General features: G+C 50.3%; 1 protein-coding gene across 1 annotated transcript in view; it reads left to right on the top strand.

The window, feature by feature from the left end:
* Window positions 1-25,948, top strand: part of cdkal1 (CDK5 regulatory subunit associated protein 1-like 1) — a 141,004-nt gene that overhangs the window by 66,809 nt on the left and 48,247 nt on the right. Inside the window, exons 9-10 of the mRNA XM_047039871.1 lie at window positions 1,664-1,830; window positions 10,851-10,996. Of these exons, the coding sequence (XP_046895827.1) occupies window positions 1,664-1,830; window positions 10,851-10,996 (313 nt within the window). The remainder of the gene's footprint in view (window positions 1-1,663; window positions 1,831-10,850; window positions 10,997-25,948) is intronic.

The following is a 25,948-nucleotide window of genomic DNA, read 5'->3' as shown; positions in this document are numbered from 1 at the left end:
GGTACACAGGTACACAGGTACACAGGTACACAGGTACACATGTACACAGGTACACAGGTACACAGGTACACAGGTACACATGTACACAGGTACACAGGTACACAGGTACACAGGTACACAGGTACACAGGTACACGGGTACACATGTACAGTACTTATAGAGCACGGGGTCCTGGAGGGAAGCCGGGCGTTCTCAGTGTGTCTGGACACAGACACACGGTCAGCTGTGACCGGCAGCCATAGAATGGCACAAAGGCCTCAAAGCAGAGTGGTGTTCTATTTTGGGGGGGGGGGGGGCTTCGAGTGATGATGCCAAAAGGCTTCCTGCGCTGTCGCTGAGAGACGTGTTCGCTGTCACGACGTGTCGCCGTCTCGTCAGGGGGTTCATCAGCATGTTCTGATTCCGTAGCTTTTTATCTGTCTTGTTTATATTTGTGAGCAAATACTTTCCCACGTGTGCTGCGATGTCTGTTGTCTGTCTGTTGTGCTCTCTCTGTCTCTCTCTCTCTCTCTCCCCTCTCTCTCTCTCTCTCCTCTCTCTCTCTCTCTGTCTCTCCCCTCTCCCTCTCTTTCTCTCACCGCTCCCCTCTTTCTCTCTTTTCCACTCTGCCTCGCTCGCTCGCACGCTCTCCCGCTCTCTCCGTCTGCTGTGTCGGCACATTTGAACAGTAAACAAGAGGGACCTCCGGAGCGAACTGTCTCTGGAATCCTGACAGACGAGACGAAGCACTTGTTCATGTCTGTCACAGTCAGTCCATCATCCCCGTGTCAGAGAGAGACATAGCGAGAGAGAAAGAGGGAGCACAACAAACCATCAGAGTCTTCATCGCTCTCAGACTCTACGGAGCGGAGACGTTATGGATAGGCAGTGCCATGAAGCCAACCCCATGCCCCCCCCCCCCCCCCCCCCCCCCACCCCTCCCCTCTTTAAGGTTGTTGACAAAAGACTGCAGACGCCTCTCTTAGAAAACGACCCCGGAGACAATGGCTTTCCTAATGAGCTCCTGATATCCCTCCCGGTTGAGGCAGTGCTTGGGCACATTAAGAGAAGGCCTTCCTGCACACAGCCACGCGCCGCCCCCCTTTTGTCTCTGGACGCTCCTTCCGAGGCGCACATCAAAGTTAATGGCGACGCTCTTGATTTGTCCTTCCAATTACCGCGGTGGCGTCGTCATTACTTACTCTCTGGGCCACGACCGCATGGATCATACTCAGCGCGGGTAATGATCTCTCGCCGCATTAGACGCCCTCAGCCGAGCGCCGCGCCTCCAAACCAGAACTTATCTGTCGCCCGCTCTCCGTCTCCGGGTGACCTTCAGCGCCTCCTTTTTCCGTGGTCGGCCGGATCCTTTCCAGGCTGTCGACCGAGCCGCGGTGTTCCTCCGAAGCGCACAGATGCGCGTCGTGAGCGTTTTGTCTGCGAGGTTTCGGGGTGGGTTGTGAAGAGGACCCTTGGTTTGCCGAAGGGATGCTCTTTGTGTCAAGCATGCATGTCGTGGAAGGGGGATGCTGTAGAAGTTTCCCGAGGGAAGTGAGTTCTCTCTCACTCACTCACTCACTCACTCACTCACGCTCTCTCTCTCTCTTGCTTGCTGTTTCTCTTGCCCTTTGCCTTTCTCACTCTCGCTATATTCTTCTAACCCATCTTGCTCTTCCCCCATCAGAGGGCGTGTGTGAGATCTGGCTGACCAGTGAGGACACAGGGGCGTATGGGAAGGACATTGGCACAGACCTGCCCACTCTGCTGTGGAGGCTGGTGGAGGAGATCCCTCAGGGAGCCATGCTTCGTCTGGGCATGACCAACCCACCTTACATCCTGGAGCACCTGGAGGTGAGACACACACACACACACACGCATGCATGTACTGTACACTCACACACACACATGTACATGCATACACACACATGCCCTACACACACACACCAACACACACAGACAGACACACAAAACTAGCAGACATGTGTCAAGACTCCTTATACAGTATACTCTATAGATCCAGTCTATACTCTTCCAGAACCACGCGAAGACAGGAGAGGACATCGTCCTACTGTGGGTAACAGATGAAATGCTGTGGGAAGCACTTTTAATTTGCCCAGGGTTAATTGAGGTTGTAATTCTGTCCCCATATGTATAGGTTACGTTTATGCTTCGATACATTCAAATTAAAAACTGATGAAGCTCTTTTTTTCTAATGAAAGGGAAATAACAATTAAATGCTAATTAGAAATGTAGAGAAGTGAGAGTGTGTGTGGAGTTGACGGCACTATATCTGCCCACTACACCTTTAATTGTCCACAGTCATATATTAAACACATCCTTCAAAGGTGCTGTTGCCTGTATTAACTGTAATTTAATTGAAATCTACACTGCCATTGTATAGCGTGCCATTCATGAATACCCAAAGCCTTATAGAATTGTGGTTTTTGTTCGTATTCAAAAAAATGAAGAGTTATTAGAATGTGCATGTATGTATATAACTCGCTATTCACCAAACCATTCAGGTGCCTTCATTCATGCTGCAGTTCCTGTGCACATTTTCATCACTAAATGAAAATGTTTTTAGAAGCCCCTGTTTCAGCAGAACAATTCAGAATTTCCCCCTTTTTGTCTACTTTTTAGGATTCCTCCGTCAGGAGGAAACCTATTGTTATGATTTTTTTATTCACTTATTATTTGAAGGACACCAGGTATTGCATCACCTGATATTGGGAAAATCAAACTAAAATGGCTTGGATTGGTGCAGAAATGCCAAGAGCACTCTTCAGAAACGCTCACATTTTTTCCTCCTGTGACAGAAGCAGAAATGACAGGGCTCCGGCCGTGATTGGGGCTGTTATCTCCAGATTGCCTCTCATGGGCTTTTCATTTTGACATTTTTTGATTACTTTGGGTCTTTAATGGCTCTCTTCAAATCACCGCACACAGAAATCCCCTAACAAAGATCTTTCTTACTTCTTTCCCCCAGTTTTACTTATTTTTCTTCCTGCTCCCCCACTTTTGTCTCAGAGCTTTCAGAGTTTCTGCATTTCTATTTAAAGAGGGCTAAAATTGCAGGGTGGTTTTTACCTGCGGAAGCTGTGCCATTCAGTGTCGCACCGAGTGCCCTTTCAAGCAGGTGTTTAGCAGGAGTTAGCCCCGTTATGCAGCCTTAGCACAGGAGCCACATCACCCAGCAGCTGCTAGGCATTCAGGGTTGATTATTAGGGTGAAGAGTGAGGAGGAGGAGGAGGGGGCATTCACTACAGTACCTGACTAGAAAATCAACAGGCGTAACTAAATGGACTCAGCGGCTTATTAAAGTCCTCAGGATCAAATCAATTTAACAATGGGCACGGCTGAGATCTCATCTGAACGCTGGTATCAGTAGCCTCTCGTTCCTAATCAGGCACATGCAGTAGGACCTCAGGCTCACCTGGGCAGCCAAGTTAAAGAAGCTGAATAGGAAAGCAGGGTAGCTGAACACGAGGATAGTTCACACTTCCTTAGGCATCGTTTGCCTATCCAATGGAGTGTTTATTGTTGTTAATAAAACTGGTATTTGGTAATACAGTGTTAATAAATGAATCTTTTCCTGGCGTTGAACAAAATTGAACTTTAACACTGGCGCATAAATATATATATATAATATAAATATATATATATCATTTTTTTTCAACGCCAGGAAAAGATTCATTTATTAACAATGTCTTACCAAATACCATAGTGTGTGTATACACATATATACACACACACACACACTCACACATACATAATACAACACAATGCCAGTACTTCAGTGCAAGGCCTCCAACATATTGATCCAACGCATACTCTTAAAGCAAGTGTTGCAATCTGTGATACCTTTAGGAAACTGCTGCTTTTGAAAAATAGAACCAAACATTTGGTATTTGGTTTTTAAAAAGGTGCTTTTTAATCTTGTTTTCCTGTGTGTGAACCATGAACCACTAGTTGGTTATGGCAAGGCTGAAGACCTGGGCTTTCAGATGTATTCAAACGACATCACGTCCTGTACATGTCAGTGTTGGCACACTGAGAGCCACAGCCACAGACACATGCATCAGGACATTGCTCTGGTCTCCAGCTCTCCTTCTTCTGGCCTCCTCTTCTTCTCTGACTCCAGAGGTTGTGACGTTCTTAAGGGCTGAGCCGGTGGGATCTGCCTCTTTGTTAACCAGTGGTTATCACACATAAAGCCATTTGCACACACACACACAGCCTGATCTACTGTACTAAGATGGTGGAGAAAGCGGAGCAGAGCAGTGTCATTTTGTATTTGGAGCTCTGGCTGCTAATTTCCTACCAGACCACGAGCAATTTTCAAAGTAATGATTCTCCTGGGACCCTTAGTGCATTAGGGGCCTAATGTAGCATGGTAGAGGGGACCCTACACGAAGACAGAGATCCATATTGATGTGTTTTTGCGTGAATTATGACCACGAAGCGAGGTTGAAGGGATGGGTTAGTGGTCGTCTTTGTCGAGCCACCATCGGAATATAACCGTGCAAACTGAGCCAAAAAGAAACAAGACTTAAAAACTGTTGAAGCCACATTTTGCGGCGGGGTCCCTCTCCGTTCATATCGTGATCCTGCTTACCAAACATTCTTGGTTGGAAACCGTCCGCAGAACTCGTACAGCAGGAGTGAAGGGTGTTGGGTAGGAAGGGTGAGGGAGCTGGTTTCGATTGACGAGGACGTAGGAAGCCTGAGAGGAGAGTGGCGGTGCCTCTCAGACGGTTCGGTGCTGAGTGCTGCCTGGCTCAGGGCAGCACCAGGAGGCAGGCTGCCTGGCTCACAGCAGCACCAGGAGGCAGGCTGCCTGGCTCACTGCAGCACCAGGAGGCAGGCTGCCTGGCTCACTGCAGCACCAGGAGGCAGGCTGCCTGGCTCACTGCAGCACCAGGAGGCAGGCTGCCTGGCTCACAGCAGCACCAGGAGGCAGGCTGCCTGGCTCACTGCTGCACCAGGAGGCAGGCTGCCTGGCTCACTGCAGCACCAGGAGGCAGGCTGCCTGGCTCACTGCAGCACCAGGAGGCAGGCTGCCTGGCTCACAGCAGCACCAGGAGGCAGGCTGCCTGGCTCACTGCAGCACCAGGAGGCAGGCTGCCTGGCTCACTGCAGCACCAGGAGGCAGGCTGCCTGGCTCACAGCAGCACCAGGAGGCAGGCTGCCTGGCTCACTGCAGCACCAGGAGGCAGGCTGCCTGGCTCACTGCAGCACCAGGAGGCAGGCTGCCTGGCTCACTGCAGCACCAGGAGGCAGGCTGCCTGGCTCACTGCAGCACCAGGAGGCAGGCTGACTGGCTCACTGCAGCACCAGGAGGCAGGCCTGACCAGTGTGGCAGCGGCCCTGTCGAGCCAGGCTGAAAACCCCTCTCCACTGCTGCGGATGGGGCTGTTTCTGCGCCGCATAAAGCTATTGAATTGTCTCTAAAGTGCAGCCCACCCCTCAGTGACGTATAGAGAAACAGACCAAGTGCACCCTATGGTTCAGTAGTTATTGCAAACTTCCATGGATGACTCCACCCAGGCCTGTAGGCTCTTATCCAGGTATGGAGTGGTTCTAGTGGTCTTATCACTCTAGTGTGGGAGTGATGTCATCTGACAGACATTTACGTTGCAGTGGGGACAGTGCGTGTCTGAAGTCGAATCCACCTAAAGCTTTCCACATCCATTTCTATCGATCCTCTCTCATCCTGTCTGAACAGAATGCCATCGACGTGGAGATGGAGAGTGGCTAATTTTAGCACTTGGCGTCGTCAATGATGTCAGTAGGAATTCTGGGAAATTGAACCGGACTAATCAATGATTATGAACCTGCGCGTGTGTGTGTGTGTTTTAGTGAGTGTAGCTAGACCCAACACCCCTCCAGGACATTCATTTACTCCGACACAGAATGACATTTGAAATGATTAATTATCTCCAGTAGGTAAAGTTGGTGCCGCTTTGTATTGTAAAACTGGAGAGACCAGCCCTGGAGACACCTGCTAATCTAGTGATACCCCAGGCCATGACACACACGCACACACTCTCAGACACACGTGACACACACGCACACACAAACTTACATCCTTTCTGTCTTCACATCAGAGATATTGGAGCAGAGTTGGTTCCAGTGTATTATAGCCTCATTTACGTGGAAGGCTGTACAGTGTGGCTGATTAGACACAGTAGTAGATAGACGAAGCAGATATGCTCGCTTGGTTTCTGCCTCTTTGCCCTTCATACAGGAGCTCTCTTTCAATTCAAGCTTTCTCAACTTCATACTGGTACACTGCTCGGTGAGAGGCGACAAAGCATTAGCTAAGTGTGGATGACATCAGCTGGACCCTCAGTGCTACTCAACACATTTCACCAGTCCCAGTCTGCCAATGTATGTGAGCCCCAGACAGATTGGCTGATATCGCTCTGCCCCGAGTTTCCCTGTCGCAGTAGCCTGTTTTAAATGGCTTGGCTGGGAGCTGGCTTTTCCATTCAAACCTCACGCTAGTGCCCCCCCCTCCCTCCCTCCCTCCGGCAGATGGTGTGTTATTCAGGGACGGGCGGCCAGCACACAGACTCGGGCTCCAAAGAAAACAGCAATTATACAAGAAAACACAGATTCACCGGCCCTTTGGGGAAGCAGGCAGGGAAACTCATTAGATAATGTACGGTGTATTCCACACTCAATACATGGTGAGGATTGTTTAATTAGCACGTATTTTCCAATATTGTTATATGTTTTTTGAACGTTCCTCAACCTACTCCCTTAAAGCCAGAAAAGCGGCCTTTTCGAAAGAGTACGTGATTGGAATGTCCCGCTTTTTATCTGTTTTATTGGAATTCATATCTTCTTCATCTGATCCTCCAATCAGATCGCATCCCAACACCGCGCGAGTCCCGGCTTCTCAGTTGATCAGGGAGAGATGAAAGCCTGAGCGATGCTGTGAGGCGTTAAGTATTGAGGGTATTATAATGTCATAGTGAATCATTACTCTAGCTGCATCTCTCAACCAGACCCTGGTAACCCGTTTGGTTGAGAGAGAGGGCTCTCCTTACATTGTCAGGTCTGCAATTCTATTAGGGTCTGGCTTTCATGTCTCAAGTCTCTATATTCTAGCCTGGCTTCTCTCTGCTGCTGGTCTCCTCCCCCTGTTATCGGTGGAACATGGCTATTAAAGGGCATGATTTACTCAAGAGACTGTTTGGCACCCTCGTGAGCTTTGATGGGATTTCTTTCATTTGAGAATTGCCACTTTTTGATTAAACCTGTCGGGCATTCAACAGGAAGGTGTCATTTAGTAAATAACCAACTGATCGGATTGAAAGCTTTCACTCGACGGTTTTCTACTCGGTGATCTATTTTAACTTTTGCTTCTTGCATGCTATTCATCATAGATGCATTTTTCTTCTTCTCTTCGGAGGCTTTTGGAATTGCGCCTTCAAGTAGAAAAGTCAGGTGAAAAAGACGAGGGTTGAGGAATGGTGCCGGGGGAAGACTCTAAGACTCTGTGGAAGGTGTCTAAAGGAGGCTTGACGTGTTTCCGCCCTACTGCGCCCACTGATGAGGAGTCATTAGGAGGCGTGACACGCGCGTGACACACCCTGTCACCCTCCCGTGATGAATGACCCAGAGCAGGCCCCGCCCCACCCCTGTCTGCCCTGGCATGGAGGGAACATCCCACCCCCGCCTGCTGAATCCCCTATGCCCACCACACAACCTTTGTCACTCAAAAGACGCAGTGCCATCTGCGGGGCATGCGTAGGAGCACACACACACACACACACACACACACACACACACACACACTGATTAAAATCCTCATTGTGTATATGTAATGAGTTCAGGGCACACATTATCATACTGGAGCAAATGAGGCCTTTACTGGTAAATAAGATGCATATTCAAATCCTGCAGAGGGGCGGGGGTCAGGGGGGGGGTCAGGGCGGGGGTGGTCAGAGAATACAGAGTCGATTACTGAAATGTTTAATTAGCAACGCAGCATTTCAACGACTCTTCTGTTTTGGTGAACAGAAGACGTCGAGATGTAATGTTCTGCATTGTAAGGAAACAATGGGTGAACGATAGATCAGAGTCTAACCTAAGTGCTGGACAATGGATTTCAGTCGGTGAAAGAATCAGTGTAGAGCTGGCCGAGGTAGGTATCCTCTGTCTAAAGCTAGTCCTTGCAGACCAGCTGTAGTTATCTAACGACACGCCTAACAGTGGGAGACCAGAACGTTATCCCCAGCATGTCTCTCACCTCTCCCACTTAGCATACAGCTCTACCCCCCCCCCCCCTCCCCCCCTCTCCTAATTCTTCCGGATCCTTTACAGGTCCCAGTGCTGAGGCAGGATTTATGCACACCAATCAGCACATATTCTTCGATCTAATTAATTATTTTAATTTTGATCATCTAATGGCTAACCCCATGCCGGGCTGTGCAGGAGAGGTAGACCAGCGGGGATGGGGGGGGGGGAGAGCTAGAAGAACAGGGGCACTGAAGGAGGAGGACAAGGAGAGGGAGATCGACTAAGAGGGGGAGCCACACAATGGATTTTAATTGTGGAGATGGACCGCAATCAACAAATTCTTCACCAAAACCATTCCCTCTCTCCTTAATAGTGATTAGTGCTCGGGTAATGATTATATGACTGTGATTGCGGGGTACAGTGCTTGTACAAGCCATCTGCTGCTGCCTGTTAGAAGTATTCCCTTTAACCTTGGGGGATATGAAAGGAATCCACTGCCAGACTTTCCTTTCAAACTCAAGCTAGGAACCCGGCTTCAACCTGAAGTTGTTTGTTATTAAGGAAACATTGTGCTCTTCTCGGCTACCCTGCAGCTAAACGTGCGACCAGTACTCCATACAGCCTCTTTGTAAGGAAGGAGAATAAATCAAGATTTTTCGGAGAAGTGTGACCTCAGCTTTGCCCCAGAGCGCTTTCATAGCTGAACAAAATTCTTCTCTGTTACAAAACCCCCTGACAATTACAGCAGCCTTGCATTCTGTCAGACGCACAATAGCTTACAGCGGATACGAAGAGCAAGAAGCATTAAGGGGTTCTGGTTAAACACGCTCAGCACGCAGAGTTTATCAGAGAGGTAATCAATATCACCTCATGAGGTGCTTTTCGTTCGTGGTGAGATTCCTGAGAGAAACATTAACTCGGAGGTGCCCTGTCACAAAATGCTTTTGAATCAACTGGGTAAAACAACTATCCACACCCTTTTACCATATTCACAAAACACCCTTTACACACACACACACACACACACGTTTTCCAGGCACATGTGGACAGTTGTGTCTGTGAGCATCAGAGGTCTGCATTGGCTCTTGTAGTCAGCCAGGCCTCTAAGAAGTTCTCCTAGAAGACGTCTCTTCCCCTGGACTCCAGATGGAAGCAGGACGTGGGCCTCTCCCTGGCCAGCGATAGTGTTGTTAGCCTCAGATTAGTCTGGGAATAGAAGAGAATAGCTCCAGATGTGCCAGTACCTACACCAGCAGCTGTGTGCTTCACAACATCTGTCCAGGAGAGCTATTGTTCTCCCCCCCCACCCCCCTGGTTGTATCTTTCTTTATTTGTCTGTTTTTGCTGGTGTTTTATTTCTTTTTCTTCCTCTTTAGCTTTTTCCATCCCTCTCTTTTTCTCTCTCACCCACTCTCTCTGCCGCTTGCTCTCTCTTAACGTCTCCTTCTTTAGTGCCAAGTCATTTATGAGCCGGGCCGGTGTCACACTGGTCCAGGGATTCTGTCGTCAGAGTGCTTTTTAATTGGTTGCTCAGCTACATTTGCCCTTTGACCCCCATCTGTCATTGGCCCCATTGTGCGTTGGCTTCTCTATTGTTTAGCGTGGCGCTGCCAGGTGACCCGTGTGTAGAACATTCTCATATGGGGGGGGGGGGGGGTAGTGTTTCCCCGCTTCATTTATCTCTTTAGAAGCAAGGCCCCACTGGTGCGCCATACATCCAACATCGACTGTCCTGGGAGGGGACGGGGGGAATGTTCATTGCCATGTGCGTGTGCCGTGTGTGTGTGCTCGTATGCCAGGGGGATATACGTGGGTGTGTGTCTGCTTTATGGCAGAAAGGGAGGGGTAGGAGTAGGGACAGGGTCACGTGTAGGCTGTCATTATAACTCCCACCCCAGCCGTGTCGGAGAGAGTCCTCTGACCTTCAGACAGGAAGGAGATCAGCCCTGGCTCTCGGAAGCCCGTCAGAGGAGAGGGGGCGGAGGAGTCTAGGTTGGGGCTGGCGCTCCAAGGCCCCTGCGAGAGGGCTGAAGGAGACTCCCTTTGCCCCGGATACGTTGGCAAGGGACTGAGCATTTCCATAACCTCTCTTCGCCGCTCAAGCGTGACGGTGCAGGTGGTGCTGTGGAGTAAAACTGCTGAGTCTTAACTCTCACTGTGAGTGGCGTCTCCGGGGAGCGCGCGTTCCAGGTCTTCAGCGGCGCCTGCGTTGACATAACCTCCTCGGACGTTTCTGCCCGTGTTCGCTCTGCGTTCCGTCACGGCAACGCGCGCTGCGCTGTGATGCGAGACTACAAGTGTGCAAAGCGAATGTGACATTACACAATGACGTTGCAATGTATTAAAAGGGACATTTCGCCAAGAAAACCGAGGAGGGGTGGGGGGGGGGGGGGGGGGGGGTGTCTAGTTATTCAATTGATGCCCCGTCAGGGTGTGTGTGCGGGACGTGTTTGCCGGAGTGGTGATTTCACAGGTGGCGGAGAGAAAAAAAGGCTGACGCGACACATAGGTGCTTATCTATGCTGCACCGAGTACAGGACAGTGGGAAGAATGATGATTGATGATGGGGAGTGTGTGTAACACCCCCTCCCCCCTCCCTCCCTCCCTCCTCACTCCTCCAGGAGATGGCCCGGATCCTGAAGCACCCCCGGGTGTACGCCTTCCTGCACGTCCCCGTCCAGTCGGCCTCTGACAGCGTGCTCATGGACATGAAAAGGGAGTACTGCGCCGACGACTTCAGACGCGTCATCGACTTCCTCAAAGACAGGTTTGACGGCCGGTTCAAAGGTTACGGCCGGAGTCTGGGGTGGTCCGAGCCGGCCTTTTTGTGCTCCTCCCCTCCCTCCTCCCCCTCCTCCTCCCCCTCCTCCTCCCCTCCCTCCCTCCCTCCCTCCCTCCCCAGCAGAGCTGCTCCTATCCCTCTTTAAAACAGTTATGCAGGCAATAGGAAGTGTGTTTCTGGGTTTTCCATGGCGTGTGTGTTTTGTGCTCCGGGTGCGGCGGGGCTTTCCCTCCACCTCATCTCCTGACGTCTCTGTCCCCGTCTGACGACAGTACTGGGGAGGCGTGGTCCATAGCGGCCACGCTCCATAGCCCTCCACAGGCTTCCTGTTTGGAAACCAGGGCTTGACACCAGGAACGTCTCTCTCACACACACACACAAACACACACTCACAGTAGATGGTCAGGCATAGCGGAGATCCATGCTCCAGAGTCTCGTGGGAACACACCCAGGCAGCGCCTCTCTCTGTGGGCTGGACAACTAGGCGAGTCGCCTGGTCCTCTGGAGACCTATGCTGGAGGAGGACCCAGACACTCCACTGAGCTAAACCAGTACTGACCCCATGATCTGGGCTCAGCTCAACTATACTTACCACATCCAGAAACAGCACCGGGGCTACAGCTGTGGGGGTACAGATGCACCTTTCCCCATCGCTCTCCCTCCCTCCTCCTCCTCCTATCCCCTCCGTCCATCCCTCCCTCCTCTATATCTCTCCCTTGCTCCCTCCCTCCCCAATCTCTCCCTCCCTCTCTCCTATCCCCATCTCCCTCCGTCCATCCCTCCCTCCTCTATATCTCTCCCTTGCTCCCTCCCTCCCCAATCTCTCCCTCCCTCGCCCTCCCCTAATGTGTTATTGTGAGGATATGGAGTTTAAACAGGCCATGTCTGGGGAGGAAGCTGACAATGGAAAACTTTGACCCGAGGGTCTGAGTTCAGACTGGGCCCTGCTAACAATTACTGTTGACACAGCACGCGTGCACACGTGCACGCGCGCACGCACACCGTTTCTGTTTGAGTAGTTCTATCAGGCTGTGTAGGCGCGTGGCAGGGGCCTTCAGAAACGCAGGGCTGGGCGACCGGCCAGGCTACAGGGCTCAACTAGCATGAACTGTAGTTATTATGTTCTCTCGGAGACACACACGCACACACACATTGTTTCCCACAAAGTTACACTCCCCACGTCTCCACCCGGAGCCGAGCGTTGGCCAGCACTCTCTAAACACCAGCTGGATCAGCGATAACCTGAGAAAGAGAGTGGGAGAGAGAAAGGGAGAGAGAGTAGGGTGAACCGGGGATCTGGAATGAGGTGTCGGGGTGCTGTGCAGAGGGAGAAACAGAAAGTGTGAGAGTCCAGGAGAGGGGCGAGGACATATCCCAGACACTAAACCTGGTTAGACAAACTGTCCGCCCCTTGTACATCTGCATGGGGTGGGGGGGGGGGGTCATCTTCTTGTTACCCCCGTCTCCACAGGCTGTCAGCTCTAGTCTAGAGTGTGTGTGGGTGGGTGTTTATCCTACGACGGTGTGTTTTGTGTCTTCTCACGTCTGCTGTTTTGATGTGAGCATGAGCTCCTGTGACCAGCGGCAACCATCTAGAGAGGCCTGGGTGGGCTGTCTGCTGAATGTGTGTGTGTGTGTGTGTGTGTGTGTGTGTGTGTGTGTGTGTGTGTGTGTGTGTGTGTGTGTGTGTGTGTGTGTGTGTGTGTGTGTGTGTGTGTGTGTGTGTGTGTGTGTGTGTGTGTGTGTGTGTGATTGACAGTCAGAAAAGTGTTCCACATCTCCATCGTGTGATGGTCCATTCAGGCTTGGATGTGTTCTTGGATGCTGAGGGGAATGTTCAGTAGCCGTCTCTATGAAGGCCTCTAATCCCCTTCTCCCAGACCTCATATGCTGATTGAGGACTCTCCCTGTTGCTCTCTGTAATTCTGCTCGCTTTACCCATCCCTTGAAAGCTAATCTCTAATTCACTCCTATTTGTAGAAATAAATCAGAGATTACTGAAGTCAATCTCCCGTCAGAAGCAGTGAGTTTGTCTGTTTGTGTGTGTGTGTGTGTGTTTGTGTGTTTGTGTGGGTGTGTGTTTATCTAACATTACTGGAAGTAACAGTGGTTCCAGTCAGTGTAATCCTAGAGTAGGATTAGGCTGTCTGGTCAAGTCAACATGGTTTATTATATATCTGTTCTTAACAGACAGAGGCTGCTCAGTGGGTTCTTTCTGCTGTGGGGTTTAGCTTGTGGGGAGGCGGGCTGGCTAACAACACAGAACACAGACACTGCTAAATGTAGAGTGTGTGTGTGTGTGTGTGTGTGTTTGTGTGTGTGTGGTAAAGTGACCTATAAACACATCCACTTTTCACTTTTTGTTCTTGCTCTTGCTGATGGGTCTTTATAAAAGCCCTATATCCTCACTTGGTATCCTTCATATCTCTCTTTCTCTCTCTATTTCTTTACCCTCTATCTCTCTCTTTCACTTTCTGTCTCTCTCTCTCTAGCTCTCTCTCTCTTATCTCTCTCTCTACCTCTGTCTATCTATCTATCTACCTTTCTATCTCTATCTATCTCTCTCTATCTCTCTCTCTCTGTCTCTCTCTCTCTCTCTCTCTCTCTCTCTCTCTCTCTGTCTCTCTCTCTCTCTCTCTCTCTCTCTCTGTCTCTCTCTCTCTCTCTCTCTGTCTCTCTCTGTCTCTCTCATGGGTAAGTGTTGTTTTTAGATCACGGTGATTTAACATTCCTCTGGTGTGTAAAGACAGTGGGGCCATTAACTTGAGTTCTCAGGGAGCATTCTGGGACGGTATGTGTTCTCTACAGAGAGGATTCTGGGTTGGTATGTCTCCAGTCTGAGACACGGGAGTGCTGATCATTATCTGTGTGTCAGAATCTCTGTTGTTTTAAGAGGCCAATGTAATGGCACACTCTCTCCCTCTCTCTCTCTCTCTCTCTCTCTCTCTCTCTCTCTCTCTCTCTCTCTCTCTCCCCCTCTCTCTCGCCCTCTCCCCCTCCCCCTCCCTCCCTCTCTCTCTCTCTCTCTCTCTCTCTCTCTCTCTCTCTCTCTCTCTCTCTCTCTCTCTCTCTCTCTCTCTCTCTCTCTCTCTCTCTCTCACTCACTTTCACACACACACTCACAGTCTTTATCTCTGGGCTGGAACATGAGCCCTTGTGTTTTCTTAGCAGACATGATGCATGGTACTTGTTGCTTTAAACTCTTGATGAAAGTCAAACAGACAGGGGAGACTGTCCAACTGAAACGCAAATGGGTTCTCCCTTGGCGACAGGCAGCTGTGGATGTAAATTATTATGGGACGAGGGACATGACACACCACCAACCACGGTGTTGTGTCAGACTGTGTTTTCATAAACAGGCTACTCTCCCCGTGTGTGTGTGTCTGTGTATATATATGTGTGTATATATATATAATGAATCAATTACTGGCTTGTGTTACAGACCTGGCCTCCAGAACATAACATGCCAGAACCGCAGTCTCTTGTGTGAAAGCCAGACAATCTCATATCTCTAAACACACACACACACATATGCATACACACACACGTACACAAGCTGTCTGTCTATATGTTGCTATGTCTTTTGTTCTTTCTTTTTTGAAACATTTTGTATAGTATATAGTTTATCTCTCTTTCTGTCTCTCTCTCTCTCTCTCTCTGTCTCTCTCTCTCTCTCTCTCTCTCTCTGTCTCTCTCTCTGTCTCTCTCTGTCTCTCTCTCTCTCTGTCACTCTCTCTCTCTCTCTCTGTCTCTCTCTCTCTCTCTGTGTACTGGAGATCTCACTGTCTGGCACACAAGGTGAGGAGCTGGGTTTCCTTTCCAACACCGCCTCATCTATCACATCTCCCTCACCCATTTAGCTGGGGGGGGGGGGGGGGGGGGATTTGTGTCAGTGACTAGGCCAGACACGATGAGTCTCAGATGGCGGATTGTTTTTGGGTTGGGGGAGTGGAGCTTAGCCTCTGCTTGGTTCACTGCCCCAGAACAGGTCAGGACAGGCCCCAGAACAACAGTGGACCTGCAGGCCTTTAAACCCTGCTCCAAGACCCTGGGTTGAACCTCTGTCAGCAGGTTGTTTTCCAAGTGCTCAGTTACACACATGCCAAGGTCATAGTGGACGTTGAGGGGGGAGGGGGAGGGTGAAAGGAGAGAGAAAGAACAAGTAGAGAAAGACAGAGACAAGAGAAGTATTTGCGTAATAACTCAGCCAGCCAGTGACTCATTGTTGTTCTGGACTGTGATTGGATGGTTCAAGAGAGTGCTGTTTCTGTGTGTTTAATCTCCTTCCTTACTAGGGTTAACATCCAAAACAGGAGCAACGGCTGCAACGGTGTGTGTGTATGTGAGTGTGTGTGTGTGTGTACATATTGACAAAAGGTCAGAGAGTAGAGCCGGTGTCTCAGCAGCTGGCTCTCTGGGCTCTTCATGCTTTATGGAAATGTGCCATGTTGGGGCTGGGGATGAGGCTGGAACTGAGGCTGGGGCTGGAACTGAGGCTGGGGCTGGAACTGAGGCTGGGGCTGGAACTGAGGCTGGAACTGAGGCTGGAACTGAGGCTGAAGCTGGGGCTGGAACTAAGGCTAGAACTGAGGCTGGGCCTGGAACTTGAACTGAGGCTGAGGCCTGCAGACTCTCCTCTGAATGTGAGTTTCTCTGTGTGTGCGTGCGCATGTGTTCACGTGACTCGTAAAACGCTTCTTCCTGCTTATTCCAGCTTGTTTTTGATACAGCTGTGCGTGCGCTTGAGTGTCTGTGAGTCACTCTTTCTCCTGTCTCTGTGGTTGTTTGTTTAAGTCTTTCACATGCAAACCTAGCAGGGCCCACCAGTACACAGAGGCTGCTTCCTCCATGCCTGATCGTCTAGTCTGGTCTGGAGCCAGTGCAGACACACAACAATATGAGCCCTGATCCCGGTGTTTGTCAGAATCTGCTTTGACCTTACACAATTACTCGTCAGTTGTGTTTTACACAATAATATATAAACACAGACACTCACACTCACACACACACACACACATACACACACGCTTGGTTGCTCTGACAACAGGTAGAAACAAGGGAACACACAGCACACCTGAGGCATGTTATATCACTGATTTAATCACCTGTTTGTGTGTGTGTACGTACACAGGTGTGTACAGTGTGTGTTGTCTCTGTGTACTTAGAAAGTGTGTGTGTGTGGGGGAGCTGCATGCAACTGAAAAAGAGAAGAATAGCTTTCAGAGGGTCCCTCCCTCTTTGTCCCTCTCACCAGCTGCTACCCAGGACATACCTCTGACCCTCAGGACACACACACACACACACCACAGGACGTAAACGTGCCTCTCTGTACAAACAACACTGGCCTCAAAACTACCGGGGTCACCAAAGGTCAAATGCCTCTGGTCTTATCAGGTGACATGGTGTAACTCAGCTCTCCCTCTCTGACACATACTCTCACACACACACACACATACACCCACACTTACACACACACACGCTCACATATACACACTGACACGCACACCCTGGCAGATGTATTCTCCACAGAACAGAACTTTCTAAAAGTATATTACCATCCCATAGCCCTCCCAAACGACCTGGGAAAAGATCCCTCTCCGTCCAGCTCCAGCTGACACAGCCCCCCGCTGATTGCAGTGTTGGGGCAGCCTTGTGATCCTGATCCCAGGTGGTCTCTGCTGACTGCAGATGGCTGGGCATTCTGGACAAAACCCTGTCACTTCATACAACGGGCTCTGCACTTGGAACCCTCTCTCCGGGGCAGGGAGAGCCCCATGAACAAATAACGAGTGAGTAGCCTGTGCTGTCGGGGCCTCACCAACCCAGCGCAGTCTCTCACCACTGGAACGCTCTCTCCCGCTGTCTCAGAGTGTGTCGAATCATTCTAGACCGTACGTTAGCCGTGTGGTCACCTGCTGGAACTCCAAGCCAACACATCCTCTGGTGGTTTGATTCTAGACCATGCCTTTGATCCTTGTAATGGTCATGCACCATGTAATTAATGTCCTCGGATGCTAACATCCTCATCTGTTTCCATTAGCGTCGCTAACAGTGCTAACGGTGCTTCACGTTGCTAAAGAACGTTCTAAGGCTGGTTTTGGATCTTTTTGCTGTGAACTCAATGGAGGTTCTCTTGTGTGGGTCTAATGAGGCCCGATTAATATTTCCTGTGGTAAAGCCAAACCACGGTGGTTTCAAGTCATCGTTATATGCTTTTTGATGGTGGTTTGTCAAGGAGCTTGACAGTTGTCAGACTGACAGGGTTATGCGGATCATTATTACAATCATGTATTTGACAGACTTTCTGTAAAACCCAGAAGATCCTTAGCCATTACAATCACCCAGCTATTGTCAGAATGTAAGTCGTACAAAGTGGCCCCGCGGCGAATGCTCTCGGAGATGACGAGGCAACCTATCACAGCTGGAGTGGGCTGCAATCGTCTGGCAGTTAGGAGAGAATCCCTCGTATGGAGCTGTTTACACCCAAACCTTTAGACATCCACCTCAAGAGGAGAAGCATCTAACCCGGCGTTTATCAGTCAAGTAACTAATTTCTAATTTCTTCAGCTCAATATTCATTAACTCTTCTTTTCCATGCATAATTCTACACTTAACGGAAGTATTGTTACATCAAAACGGATAATTTGCTTAGCTTTGCGAACGTGGATTTTTTTTTTTCTCCCTCTCTGAAGGAATCAATTAAAATCACATTATTAGAGCACCACTTTGTGCAATCACGTTTGAACAAATCCCATTATGGCAGGACTCTTTGAGAGGGAGGCTTCTGGCAGGAACGTCCGTGGAGTGAGGAGGGAGAAGAACAATGAGCCAGGGATCCTCTGTCCTCTGTTCTCCTCTGTTCTCCTCTGCTCTCCTCTGCTCTCCTCTGCTCTCCCGTGTTCCGCAACAATACTTTTCAGTGATTTCCCCAAACTGAGGGAGGATTTACTGTGTTGGTAAGGCAGGAATCCGAGCGCTTCAGAGGGAGATGCTACGTACCAGGCTCTCTAAGCTGCAGTGCTACCTAGGGACCTACAGTACAGTATTGTCAATCAGGAAGGGCGAATGTTCAAAGCAGAAGTGAGCTTTCAGCCGGGGGCGGTTTTCAGAGGAGCGTCGCGAGCAAGAGTCTAGCTGTAGACTAGGAGAGGAAGAGGGGAACAATGAGACATAATGATATTGAGGGCGGTGGGAGGAGGAGGAGGAGGAAGGTGATCGGAGGAGAAAGAGGAAGGAAGATTTGAGATTTTGTGGGCGGTGTTGGAAGAGGAAGAGGAGGGAGATGAGAGGTGTCGAAGGGATGAGGAGAAGCTCAAAGGTTGGGACCCCAACCCTCAATTCTTCTGACGGTCTGAGGCCCATGCAGTGCAGGGAGGACTACTCTATGGAAATAGAGAATCACTTACTGAGTCTAAAAAGTAAGTCAAATGCTTGATGTTCAGTGAAATAACTCCACATTAGTGTAAAAGTTGGTGAGAGAGGGAGACTTCTTCAAGTTGTTTAGTTTCTATGCAGCACATGTAAGATCCCTCACAGCCAGATTGTGGTTGGTCTGAACTGATTAACACATAATTTGACTTTGTATAAAAATGTTCGTACATGTGAGCACTTATCCAGATGGTTGGATCGTTGTAAGAAGCCAAGAACGGTCTTAAACATTAAGGGCTGCCCATTAAAATTAATAGATTGCAGATTTGCGATATTAATCCTCTCAATTATAATTTTTTCAAAATGTTCTTACTTTGTTTTCTCTCTGTTCTCTTTCACGTGTTCTCTATTACCCTCCGGTCTCTCTCTCTCTATCTCTCTCTCTCTCTCTCTCTCTCTCTCTCCCTCCTGCACCTCTCCCCTGCTAGACCCCACAGGGCAGTGTGTGTCAGTGCAGCGTCAGGACTCCTGGGAGTCTGATCTCTCCGAGTCACTGCTCGCTGGAGTCGACCTGGGCTGCCGTGGTTACGATATCCCGATAAGCCCAACGCCAGCCGACTCTCCGGCTCGCCTCGTTAAAGCCCCTCCCCTTGCTGGGGCGGTCCCTCCGGGGCGGGGCTCCTCCCCCAGGACTGGGTGTTACTCACCTGCACGCCGTGACTAACCGGCTCCCGATCTGCCGCAGCAGCTGTTGTCACAAGCTACAGGATAGTGTTGTCTCTCTCTCTGGCAGTGGCCCTCTCACACACACAGCTGTCAGACGCTGGCACACATAACAGGTGGCGTGCAGATTCCTAATAATAGTTTAGTTTAGTAGCGCGCGCAGCACGAATGCACACGCACAGAATGGGCGAAATGTCAGTTTTATTGGCATGTTATTCATTTGTTACGTCTGTCGTTCTAAATGTAAAGCACATAGTCGTTGGACAGGAAACGGTGTGTTTGTATGTGTAGGTCTCAGACTCAGAACGCGCTCTTGTCAGGTTTCTGGTTTGGTAAGAAGCAGTATCAGTTATCTCACACAGAGAAACACACACACACACCAGCCTCAGGCCAGGCTAATGTTTCACCTGTGAAGGTGAGGACTTGGGGAGTTACTTACCCGGGAGAGAGGGTGGCGGGAAAGGGAGAGAGAGCGAGAAAGAGAGAGGGGCGGGAAAAGGAGAGCGAAGGAGGGGGTAGAAGAAAGATTTGGCGCGGTGACCTGGCTCATTGGCGGGATTTCCCCCTGCTCTCTTCTCTCCCTTTTCTCCCTCCTCCCCTTTCCTTCCCTCCCTCTGTTGAGTCAGCATTTAAATACAGTTTGAGTCATGCCCCGGATTCCTGACACTAAAGCTTTACCCACAATGCCCTTCTTGACCCTGAACACCTGCCCACACAAACCCCTATCTAGTTGTTTTTCTCTTGTTCTCTCTCTCTCTCTTTATTATGCCTCCCTTCCCTCAGTTTAAGTTCCACCTGTCTTCTCTTACTTTTCCAACCTGGCTGGTGTGTGTGTTTACACTTATGTTTGTAGGTGGAACAGGTTTTGTATTGTCAGTTGTCAGGACTGCATAATGTGTGTTTGCCCCAAAGGCATTGTGGGCAAGCAGAAGCCACGCACCTGGCTTAACCCCCTCAGGTGAAGTGGTTTGATCAGGGTGAGAACCACTCAGTTACTCCTCAATCAAACTCACATTTTACATTTGTAAATTACTTCAGTTACTCAAATGATCCCCTAAATTACGCAAATAGACGACTCAACAACAGTTGTTTACACGTAAACAAGGTAACTCACTGCCTCATTCGGGCTGTTGAGGGGAAGAGATCAGTACCGGAGGCGAGCAGATCTTTAGCCCTGGCTCAGCTGTGAGCATGTGCTAACCACTCATTAGTAGGGCTGATTCACTTCAGGTGTATTGATTGCTGTGGCTAATGGCTAGGGCTAGCGAGCAACAGCTGACATGTTAACTACATGCCCTGTGGGCTCACATAGAGGAGGGTGATCTGCGATCCACAGTGTCTTGTTGTCACAGAGCCTACATGAACCAAGGGTTACACACCTAGTCAGAACAGTGTACTTTGTAAGGGTTGTATAAAGCAGCTGCACACATATACAATACTGTTTGTTGGAATACAGTTGATAATAAGTATTGATGTATTGTCTAATGCATAGTTGCTGTTTTACCTGGTTCCTATTAGACTTTTGACTTTAGTTTAAAAAAGTGTAAGCCCAGATCCATGCAGGTGTTGAGGATAGAGCACATTACTGTTTGGAAAAACGTCTCAAGCTCTTCTGTCTAGTGTCTTGATTGTCAGGGAAGGTTGCTAGTTCCCACCAGTTCAGGAAGTGGTGTCAGCAACATGTATGTCCACATCTTTTCCTCCTTTTGGCTTGGATGAGGCTATTCTGTACCCGTGTGTGTGGGTGAGTGTGTGTGTGTGTGTGTGTATCCGATGGCAATGTGGGAGGTAATGACTGCTGGCAGACCCTCAGTGCTTGTTTACATTTCCCCTGAATGCTAACTCATCTCCTTCCCACCAACATCAACACATGACCTGGCACGAGAAGAGATACCAAACCCTAACACCACCCACAGCCCAGAACTTCTGCTAGATCCAGCCTGGGGCTCTCAGTCTGAACACCAGAGTGCTCCATGGACAGACAGAAGAAAACAGATAACCAGATAGAGCTGTCCTAGGACAGACAGAACAATACAGATAACCAGATAGAGTAGTCCTAGGACAGACATAACAATACATATAACCAGATAAGGCAGTCCTAGGACAGACATAAGAATGCAGATAACCAGATGGAGTAGTCCTAGGACAGACAGAACAACACAGATAACCAGATAGGGCAGTCGTAGGACAGACAGAACAACCCAGATAACCAGATGGGGTAGTCCTAGAATAGATGGAAGAACACAGCGATTCTGAGAAGCAATGAAGGAGAAGCCTGAGAATTCCATTCCACAGTCTGGTCTCCAGTTTCCTGGACAGAGCAGGCTTAGATGGTGCTCCTTGACCTGTGACCTCTGGCCCCGCGGGGGGACTGGCGTTCTGCTGTGTGAGCTCGGACCAGGAGACCCATCTGGCTCAGCGACCTGACCGATTTGAAGCAGCTGTTAGTGGTGTGTGTGTGTGCGCCAGGGAGCATGTCAGAACAGCGGTGAAACTGTATTCCTCCAGTCACAAAGGCCTCGCTGAGCAGGTGGGTAAACACTGCTCTCTCTCTCAGAAGCTCTGACCTGGATCGCATGCACGCACACACACACAGACAGACAGACTAGTCATAAACCACAAAATACCGGTCCAATCTTATGTCCTCCCAACTCACTCACTCACTCTCCTTTTTTCCTAACTGGGAGGGAGGGAGGGGTAGAAAGACATAGGTAGAAGGATAGGGGGCAGGTGCTGTGTCTCCTGTTATCTAGTACAGCTGTTATCCAGTTATCTAGTACGGCACTGAATCGACTGAACCATAAAGGGGCTCTGTGTGAGGTAGAGGGGTGTGTGTGGTAGAGGGGTGTGTGGGGGGGCAACAGAGCACACCCTCATCTGTTATCTCCAAGAGAAAAGTACAAGCAGATATCTGTCGGTGACTTCTTGTGTGTCCAGATGACACAGGAAGTGATGTCAAGTGTCGTCCCCCCCCCCCTCCCCCCGGGGTGCGTGTGCTTTAACCGCACCAGGAACCACACCTGTGTGGGAGGAACCGTTAGGGTAGCTGAGGACATGCTCTTCAAGGAAAGTGTCTGTTAGCCTGGAAATGGATCTGTGACAATGAACAGAAATCGAGAAAAGATCCTCTTCCGTCTTCAGTGGATGAGGCAGGACTCCAACCGTGGGCCAGAATGATTGAACCAGAATTAACATGTGGAACACGTTGCATGCGCACGCACACACTCCCGAGAGAGGAGGAATGCATCATTAAGTACACCCGTCTGTAGCATACAATACTGTGTCTGTGGCCTCAGCCAGGACACACACGCCCACGCCTTAATAAGCCCCAATGGGAACAGCTGACCTTTGGAGATGGGGCGGGGGGGACCGGCAGGCAGATATTCGTAGAGTTTGAGAAATGGGCTGACAGACAGACAGGCAGAGAGAGAGGGACAATGACTTGACAGGCATGTTTATTATTTGACGAAGTTGGTCAGCCTTAAAATAGGTAAACCAGGATATGGACACAGCTAATATTGTCTTAAAGAAAGTGGATTGTTTTCCTTAAAACCCAACGAGCAGGGCCTATTCCATGAACTGCTCCTTACTTATCTCACCTGCTACAGTCAAACAGAGAGAAGTGTGTGTGTGTGTGTGTGTGTGTGTTCGTCCTAGCTTGAGTGGACAGCAGTGCCCAGAAGTGGAACAGATAGTCCTGACCCTGATCCCAACACAAACACTCAGCAATCATTCTTTTCAGCTGACGCACACACACGCACTCACACACACCCACACAAACACACACTGTGTGTGTCTTTTTTAGCCTCGGAGGTCCTGATAGAGATCAGCAGCTGCCTGAAGTATCTCTCCTCATCTAACCTGGTCTTTTTCCACAGAGACCAGTGTTCTGTTGTCTCTCTGTAGACTGGGCTGCTGTTACACTGTGCGATTGGAGGTTTAACACACAGAAATACACAGCCAGATTCCATAGTTTTACTGGACCTCGCAATGTATACACTCTGAACATACAGTGTGTGTGTGTGTTCCTCATATACAGTGTATGTGTGTGCTCCACAATTCCTTGTGTGTGTGTGTGCTCCTCAAATCCAGTGTGTGTGTGTGTGAGGGTCCATGTCCTCCAGGTGGCAGAGCCTCTGTATGCCAGCCTGCCTGTCTACTGGCCTGTCTGTCTCCTGGCCTGTCTGTCTACTGGCCTGTCTGTCTCCTGGCCTGTCTGTCTCCTGGCCTGTCTGTCTACTGGCCTGTCTGTCTCCTGGCCTGTCTGTCTCCTGGCCTGTCTGTCTCCTGGCCTGTCTGTCTACTGGCCTGTCTGTCTCCTGGCCTGTCTGTCTCCTGGCCTGTCTGTCTCCTGGCCTGTCTGTCTCCTGGCCTGTCTGTCTCCTGGCCTGTCTGTCTCCTGGCCTGTCTGTCACCCTGGCCTGCCTGTCTCCTGGCCTGTCTGTCTCCTGGCCTGTCTGTCTCCTGGCCTGTCTGTCTCCTGGCCTGTCTGTCTCCTGGCCTGTCTGTCACCCTGGCCTGTCTGTCACCCTGGCCTGTCTGTCACCCTGGCCTGTCTGTCACCCTGGCATCCACAGGAGCCCACAGTGCCAGGCTCGGAGACCTGTCGTCTAGACAACCCACCTTGGAGTGCTCTCCCACACACACCTGAGACGTGGACACACACACACACACACTCTCACATGCGCGCACACACACACCCTCCCAATCCCCTCCCAAATGCCCCAGCTTCTCCACTGCAGTAGGCCTACCCTGCACTCCGTCTGCCCAGGCTCGGAGACCATCTGCTGGGCCAACTGGACCCCGGACTCCCTCCCTCCCTCTCTCCCTCCCACACCAGCACTACCAACACCCCCACCACAGGCTACAGCCACTTTGCTGTTTGCTCTAGCTGAGGGGAGAAGCCCGGGCATCCAGGTAGCGGGGATGTACCATGTTAGCTCTGAGCTTACACCTCCCCACCACCTCAGCCCCAAGCGTAGAGGAGGTGGTTTGGGAGCCACGAGCCTCACGAGGGAGAGAGCTCACAGGGATCCGGCCCAACCCCCTCCCACCACCATCCCCGGTCGTTCTCTTGGTCTAACGGGAGACTTCAGTCCTGGGCGTGCGAAGCCCGACTCGCAGGCTATTGGCCGATCTCTCACCGCTGTGCAAAAGCCAGCCGCCCGGCTTTTCACAGGCCAGCGGCACTCCGGGCTTCCACTCGCTCCCGCTGTGATTGGCTGGGAGGTAGGAGAGGGTTTTATTGGGTGTGTGAAACGGGAGCGCCTGCTCCGCCTGGTCGCCATGTGCCCCTGGCTCAGGAGCCGACAGTGATCCTCCACCCCAGCCATCTGCTTCAGTGGGCGTGGGGGAGAGGCGTCTCGCCGGAGCCACGGGTCGTTTGGGCCGTAACCCGAGAGCGCCCTCCAGCTCCGCACGCCATTGTGTGCCCCGGGGACACTCGCTAGCCGGTGCAGTTGTTGTTGTCGTGACGCGTTATTTACGGAGTGTGACCCAACAGGTTCCCAGAATAGCAGGTGTCAGTACCTGTACCTGTGTGTGTGTGTGTGGGGGGGGGGGGGGGGAATCCAGGTGCATGTGTCATGTGTGGGTGTGCCAGTAGAGCAGATACTGTTTCTGTTCCACGTGTGTGTGTGTGCGTGTGTCACATCTATTAGGCCATGGATTTATCATCCAGGCACTATTTTGTGGGCCGTGCCGTCCGTTGCCAGGGGTGTGATAGAGTTAGCAGGCCTCATCCGTCTCCCTGAGTCAACAGACCTGGAAAGGCTGTGGTATCCTGCAGCCAGGTGTGTCTGAACGCACCCGCTCCTCTCTGGCCTCGCAGCATGCAGCGCACACGCTGCACCCCGCTCAGTCGACAAGGACTTACTTGTACTAATTGTATCCAACTGCAATAGCAGTAATCTGTTCCCTGCAGGTTTCCCTGAAATGTACACAAATGCACGCACACGCACAGACACATACAAACTGAAATGTGTTTTAGCAAAATAACCCAACAACTATGTTGTGGCCTACTGTTTAATTGTGAAGCAAATCTAATTGGATTTGTAATGAATAAACAATATGTGCATGTTTTGAAATGTATTCTCATAAATAATAAGGTGAACAGTATGACAACTGATGTTAAAGCTGATGTCTTTTTCGATGCCTCAGTCGGCCAGATACGAAGGCACAATATATTGTCGTTGTCACATGTTCTTTGCACAGGACTGTCAGTGTGATAATGACTCTGCCATTGTCAGTTACAATCAGGGAGATGACCACACCTGAACATGGTCGTCATGCAGTCAGCATGGATGAATATTAATTTGGGGAGTTTCACTGAATATTTATAGGTAACCGTGGGCGTTAAATGGGCGGTACGAAAAAGCCACATTTCTAAATGATGGTGATTTATAAAGCACAACCGGCATGGGATGTGCGTGTGCACAGTGTGACACATGGGAATATTTGGGTGTGTAAGACCCGGTGGGCCACCTAATGAGGTGAGTCCTCTGCACAGTCTAGGAAATGAGCGCCCCTGGTCCCTCTAAGGGAGGTCACCCTGACACCAGGAGTCCCAGTCCTCTATCCCGCTCCTGTCCTGACCGCATGGCAGGACCAGTCCTCTGTGCAGCACAGATAATTGGCTGTAATTAACTATAAACAAAAGGTAAACAAAAACAATCCCGATGAAAAGAGCACGTCGGCGCGCACGGCGGCGTGGGATAGGAGCGCGTTGTCAGACCGCCGCGCTTGATGATCTCTCTCTCTATTGATGTCAAAGCCTGTTGAAGAACAAGCCTCTTATGTGCTGTGAATAAATGTGTCTGGGATTGATTAGCCTGGTCTGGAAGTACA

Source organism: Hypomesus transpacificus, chromosome 2 (genome assembly GCF_021917145.1).
Source record: "Hypomesus transpacificus isolate Combined female chromosome 2, fHypTra1, whole genome shotgun sequence".
NCBI classification, from domain to species: Eukaryota; Metazoa; Chordata; class Actinopteri; order Osmeriformes; family Osmeridae; genus Hypomesus; species Hypomesus transpacificus.
This window is presented reverse-complemented; position numbering and strand designations above follow the sequence as displayed.